The sequence below is a fragment of the Pseudomyrmex gracilis genome, unplaced genomic scaffold (genome assembly GCF_002006095.1).
Source record: "Pseudomyrmex gracilis isolate BER0280 unplaced genomic scaffold, ASM200609v1 scaffold_818, whole genome shotgun sequence".
Classification (NCBI taxonomy): Eukaryota; Metazoa; Arthropoda; class Insecta; order Hymenoptera; family Formicidae; genus Pseudomyrmex; species Pseudomyrmex gracilis.
The window spans coordinates 14,699-21,036 of NW_018021402.1; the positions used below are offsets into that span (position 1 = coordinate 14,699).

At 46.0% G+C, this 6,338-nt stretch overlaps 2 protein-coding genes across 2 annotated transcripts; both read right to left on the reverse strand.

The window, feature by feature from the left end:
* Window positions 1-4,607: 4,607 nt before the first annotated feature.
* Window positions 4,608-5,165, reverse strand: LOC109861535. Its single transcript, XM_020441224.1, has one exon. The coding sequence runs from the start codon at window positions 5,163-5,165 to the stop codon at window positions 4,608-4,610; it is 558 nt and encodes a 185-aa protein (XP_020296813.1).
* A 103-nt stretch (window positions 5,166-5,268) lies between these two features.
* Window positions 5,269-6,108, reverse strand: LOC109861536. The gene is made up of 2 exons (XM_020441226.1): window positions 6,057-6,108; window positions 5,269-5,969 (listed from the first exon to the last, which is right to left on the reverse strand). The coding sequence occupies exons 1-2, from the start codon at window positions 6,106-6,108 to the stop codon at window positions 5,269-5,271; spliced, it is 753 nt and encodes a 250-aa protein (XP_020296815.1).
* Between the last annotated feature and the right edge of the window lie 230 nt (window positions 6,109-6,338).

Sequence of the window (6,338 nt, forward strand, 5' to 3'; positions counted from 1 at the left end):
CATATCTTTCATTTTCGATTTTTAATTCACGTAGTCCGGGAACTTTCCGGACAAACTGTGTATAAGTGTTCTCCCACTCACAGTGGTTGTTTTTCACAGTGAGAGACATTCAAAACATTGAAGTAAGAAGTGTCTAGTAATTCTAAATCGTTAACAGAATTTAAACCGCGACTGTTTTTTTATAAAGATTATTTCAGAGATTAGCTTTTTATAATAATAGTGTTCATGATCTAAAATCTGGACATTGTCCCAATCAAAAGAATGATTGAGATCTGTTCTGTGTTTTGAGATTACTGATAATTGGGAGGAGAAACGTTTTGTGTTATTAAAATGTTCCTTCAGTCTCGTTTTTAATCGCCTCTTAGTCTGTCCTACATAAGACGCTGAGCAATCCTTACAATTGATTTTGTATATAATATTAGAGAGTGTGAGAGTCATAGTCAGTTCTATCCTTATGGATCCTGATTAAACTATTTAATTTTTTGGATAAGGCAATTATTCGAGAAGACGGCGAAGTAGTGATGGCAGCGAGGATCGTGGATGTGATAGGCGTGTATTAACGGGCACAACTAGTGTGACTGCCCCAAAAAAAGGTGATTTTGGGGAATTTATTAAAAGAAAAGTATGGCATCGAATGTTTTGAAATTTTGAAAATATATTTGTGTATAAATGATCTATATGCAACAATTTTTTTGTATAAAAAGAATCAATTTTCAGCGACTTATGTGCCATTTCCCAAGTCTTCAAAAAAAAGTTCTCCCACTGCTGCAGTGATTGCGGTCTTCAGAGTGCCTGACATCAAAAAACAAAAAATGTCCGTTAAACTAGAAGGTATTTCCCGTACAATGACGCAGGATTATGAAAAAAAATTAAAATCCAACAAAATGGCGTAGTTTTGAACAAAAAGTTTCAAATTACGCTTAAAAATCTGGTGGTTTTTTGCATGGCAAATTGACATTTTTCATCCAATCAAAAAACTGGAGGGTCATTGTATGGAAAAACAAATACTAAACACGTTCCAAAAAGATTTAAGTCGGTCAAATGATTTGTATTCGAGTTAGAACTGCAGCAAATTTGAAAAATGTCGTTTTGAGAAAAACGCGTTTAAAGATAAAAATATTGATTTCATTATTATAAATCGAGAAATATTATACCTAGAGCTAATTTGCTATTCCAGGCCCATACAATTCATTTTCTTCTTCCTCGAAAAGTACCTGCTGGGTTACTATTATAATATATACAATGCCGACAGAGCCCGAATAATAACGGAGGTACGACCCCTCAGCTTACGCACTAGTTGTGCCCCTTAAAAGTTCTTTCTATAATGGAAAGAAGACTTTTATTTACACTATGTACAAGATGTATTTTTTTGGGTTTTTATAAAAAAGAGCCCTGAAAAGGGCCGTTTGGTGTCGGCCCTGGAAAGAGCCTTTTGTTAAGCTTTCTCCTTCCAGAAGATGCGGGGCCTGGTCTTGGTTAGCCGCCAGTCGGTGCCCTGGAACCGCTGCGGCGAGACCGACGACGATCCTCGGTCGCTCGTCTGGACGGCTGCTTCCGTTATTGAAGCCGGGCGTGTGTCCTCCGCCTGGCAGGCCCGTTCTACGGTGGAGGGTTTCGTTCCTCGCTTCCTGGCCCTCTGTCGAGTCCTGGTTTGGGTGCCGCAGTCGACTTTGTTCACTTGCGTTTGCGTAAACACACTTAGCTGCCGTGGGGTGTAGGCTGGTGTCAGCGGTCAATCCCAGACGATCGGCCTCCTTGGANGTGAAGTTCGGAGAGGAGGAAGGTCGATAGGTATCAGGCGCCACGGCAGGAACTGCTCTACCTTTGGGAGCTTTTCAGACCCGGGTGTTCAGGGTCGCTCGGCGGCCTTGCTGTGAGGGCTTTGCGGCGGAATGCCTTTTTTTCCTTTTCTCCAAATGGAGAAAAAGTGATCTCTAGGAGAGATCGGTCGTGCTCCAACTAGATAGCGAGCTGTTTGCGCTCTAGCTAAACTAGTGAGCTGGATACCGAAGGGCCGCCGACGGCCGTCTTATCTAACCGTCGGGACCAATGTTGCTTGCGGTCGAACTAGCGCCGCGGTGCGCCGTGTAGCTGCGGCGCGCCGTACTAGCCGTGCAGCGGCTGGCCGCCGGGTCAAGCTTAAGGCCGCTTCACAGCTGTACGGCGTGTTTGTAAAGTGGTGTGCACCACAGGACCCCCCTGGTTGTGGGTAAGTTTATACGGTGAACCTGACCACTGGTCGTGAAGTCCTTCCAGATCGAGTTTGTTTTTCCGTAGCGGGTTGTTTTTCGTGTTTCTTTTGCTCTTTTTGCTCTTCTTCCGTCGTGATGTACGCGGGTTTCAGCCGGTCTACGGATATGTTGATCGGACGTCCTTTTATTGTTAACTTGAAGGTTTTTTGATCCTCTGTTTAAAACCTCGTATGGTCCATCGTAAGGAGGTTGCAGGCTTCCTCCTGTCGGCGTGTCGTGTTTTACGAACGCGTACGGTGTGGTTTGTAGATCCTTGAAGACAAATGTTGGAGACTGCCCGTGTCTTTTCAGCTGCGGTTGTAGCTCGTTTATTATTTTCCTTAAGCGTCCCACGTAATCGTCTGTGTTGTATTCTTCGGTGGTTGTTTGCTGATGGAGGAATTGTCCTGGTAGGCGGATAGGTTCACCGAAAACCATCTCTGCTGCTGTTGCCTGTATGTCTTCCTTCCATGCTGCTCTAATGCCCATCAGGATGACCGGTAGAACTTTTGTCCATTTTGCAGTCTGGTGGCATTTGATCGCGCCTTTTAGTTGACGGTGGAGGCGCTTGATCATTCCGTTCGCTTGTGGATGGTACGCTGTTGTTTTCCAATGCGTGGTTCCTGTCAGCTAAGTGAGACGTTTGAACAGATCTGCCTCGAATTGTCGGCCTTGATCCGTCGTAATTCGTGCTGGTGTTCCGTATCGCGTAATCCACTCTTCGAAGATCTTTTGAGCTATTGTTTCCGCTGTAATGTCCTTGACTGGGAATGCTTCTGGCCATCTGGAAAATCGATCGATTATTGTGAGGCAATATTTGTACCCTTGAGATACTGGCAGCGATCCTACGATGTCCGTGTGAATGTGCTCAAATCGTCGAGTAGGATTTATAAAGTTCCCTAGCGGTGCTTTGTTATGCTTTGTTACTTTTGACTTCTGGCATTGTGCGCATTCTTGTGCCCATGCTATACAGTCCTTCTGAGCTTGTGGCCATATGTATCTTTGTGTGATCAGCTTGGCTGATGCTTTTGTTCCAGGGTGTGCCAAATTGTGGAGTGACAGGAATATTTATCGGCGTAGTATTTTCGGGACGTATGGTCTAAGTATTGCCGTGGTTTTGTCGCAGAATATTGCAACCTCTGTTCCCGGTACTGGTACTTTCTCCAGCTTAAATCCTTTATCGGCCTGAAGTATCTCCTGAAGCTCCGCATTGTCTTTTTGGGCTTTAGCCATGATTTCGTAGTCGACTGCTTTCTCGATAGCTTCTATTTGTGATAAGGTGTCGGCTACTGGGTTTTCCTTGCCCGCGATGTGTCTGGTGTCTGTAGTAAATTGGGCGATGAATTCTAAGTGCCGAGCTTGCCGGGGTGAGCTGCATAGCGGATCCTGGTTAAATGCGTATACTAACGGTTTGTGATCGGTATAAACAGAGAAAGTGCGTCCTTCCAGCATGTGTCTGTAGTGCTTGATGTCCATGTATACAGCCAGCAACTCACGGTCGTATGGACTGTAACGTTGCTGTGCTTTCGTTAGTTTCTTGCTCAAGAAAGTTAGTGGTTGCCACGATGATCCTGTCCTTTGCTGTATTACCGCTCCCACGGCGTTGTCTGACGCGTCCGTTGTCACTGCCAACTCTGCTGTCGGATCCGGATGTGCCAATAATGCTGCTTTTGAGAGGTTCTCTTAGCATCTGACGAAATCTTCTTCTAGTTCTGGCGTCCTGTGTACTGGCGTTTTTTTCTTCATTTTCGGGCCTTTTAAAATGTCGGTCAATCTAGCTTGTCTTTCTGCTGCTCTTTGTATGAATCTCCGGTAAAAGTTGATCATCCCCAGAAATTGGCGCAATTGCTTGACATTGTTCGGCTTGGGAAATTGTGTAATCGCTTCAACTTTGTCCGGCAGGGGTCTCGTGCCTTCCTTGGAGACTAAATATCCTAGGAATTTGACTTGCTTCTCGCCAAAAACACTTTTGGCTGGATTAATGGTAACTCCGTATTTATCTAGCCGTTCAAAGACTTCTCGTAAGTGGTTTTCATGCTCTTCTTCTGACGTGGAGGCTACCAAGATGTCATCGATGTATGAATAGCAGTAATTTAATCCATGCAATACCTCGTTAATAAATCTTTGAAACGTTTGAGCCGCGTTCCTTAATCCAAACGGCATGTATAGGAACTCGAATAATCCGAATGGCGTGGTTATTGCCGTTTTTGGTACATCCGCTGCGTGCACCGGGATTTGGTTGTAGGCTCGTACTAGGTCAATTGTAGAAAAGATTTCTTTCCCGTGTAGAGTTTGAGTGAAGTCTTCAATGTGTGGAATAGGATAACGATCCGGCACTGTTTTCGAATTTAGCTTGCGGTAGTCTCCGCATGGTCTTCACGCTTCTCCTCTTTTTGGAACCATATGAAGTGGAGCTGCCCATGGGCTCTTTGAAGCCCTGATGATTTCTTCCTGAAGAAGTAGGTCAAATTCTGCTTTAGCTGCCTTGAGCTTATCTGGTGCTAAGCGTCTCGGTCGGCATGCTTCGGGCTGTCCCGGTGTTGTCGCAATGTGGTGCTCCGTTGCGTGCTTGGTTGGCTTTTGTATCCCTCCTGGTCGCGTTATTCCCGGGAATTGTGAAATGATCTTATGGTAGCGTGAGTCGTCTTTGACTAACTTGACTGCGACTGTTGCTGCGTAGCTCGTGGTACCAGAGACGTGTAATCCTGTCTTGCCGTCGATTAACCTCTTTTTAGTGACGTCTGTCAATAAATGGTAGTAGGCTAAGAAATCTGCGCCGATGATCGGTTGTTCCACGTCTGCAATAATGAAACGCCATGGGAATGCCCGTCTCAATCCTAGAATCGGCTGAAGTACTGTGATCCCGAATGTCCGTATCTGCGTTCCATTTGCGGCGAATAGCTCGAACGGTTGCATGCTCCAGCTTCCGTGCATCATTCTGCGGAGGTAGATGCTGACGTCAGAGCCGATGTCGACGAGAAACCTTGATTGTGAGTCTCTGTCCAGGACGTACAGGCGGCGGGTTCCCGGGCTATTGTCACTGGCCGCCCTCAATGACAAACCTCTTCGTTTTTTGGTACGTGCAGAGCTGAGTACATTTCTTGGCTTCCGCACCAAAACGTCGGTGATAGTAGCAATTGTCGCCTTGCTTTGTCTGCTTTAGACGAGATCTATCTCTGGAACGGCTTCTTGTTCTCGCTTGCCTCATCAACTTGGCCACCTGCTGCGTGAGTACGGCTATCTGTTTGGTCAGGATTTCCATTTGTCCTGACTCGGATGTAGATGCTACGGCGGCTGTCGGCTGCAAGGTTGTTGCTACGACGACTGCCCTGCTGTTGACCTCGTGTATCCAGTCTGCTTGTTCTGCCACGCTGTTTAGATTGTCTTCCGTCCTGGTTGCTAGGATGGCTTGCATTGCTGGTAGCAAACGGCCGAGCCATAGGGTTTGTAGGAGATCGTCGGAGACTGTATTGCCGGCCAGGGTGATCAAATGACGAAGAAACTGCGATGGCTTCCTGTCGCCTAGTTTCTCGTGTTCGAGTAGCTGTCGAATACGCTGCTGCTTAGAGTCTGTCAAGCGCTGCACTAACGCTTGTTTTACTGCCTCATACTTCCTGTTTGCCGGGGGCTGGGTAATGGCGTCTTTTATTTCTCGGGCCTGCTTTGGCTCCAGGCGTGATAGTACGTAAGCGTACTTGGCGTGATCGTCCGTAACGTTGCATAAGGTGAACTGCCCCTCTAGTTGTGCGAACTACAATTCTGAGTCTTCTGGCCAGAATGCCGATATCCGTATGCTCGGTCGGCTGCTTGCTGGTTCTTCATCACTTATGATTGTAGAACTGTCCATATTTTGCGTCGTCTTTCCTTGTTTTGCCATCTTGTGAATCACGTTGGGGTCACCATTTTGGATGAGGCAATTATTCGAGAAGACGGCAAAGTAGTGATGCCAGCAAGGATTGTGGATGTGATAGGCGTGTATGAAAAGTTCTTTCTATAATAGAAAGAAGACTTCTATTTACACTATGTACAAGATGTATTTTTTTGGGTTTTTATAAAAAAGAGCCCTGAAAAGGGCCGTTTGGTGTCGGCCCTGGAAAGAGCCTTTTG

Coding starts and splice junctions, on each gene's coding strand:
- LOC109861535 (XM_020441224.1), bottom strand. CDS start 5,165: ATGCACGGAAGCTGGAGCATGCAACCGTTCGAGCTATTCGCCGCAAAT.
- LOC109861536 (XM_020441226.1), bottom strand. CDS start 6,108: ATGGCAAAACAAGGAAAGACGACGCAAAATATGGACAGTTCTACAATC. Junction 5,970..6,056: donor GGACAGTTCTACAATCATAA/GTGATGAAGAAC, acceptor TCGCACAACTAG/AGGGGCAGTTCACCTTATGC.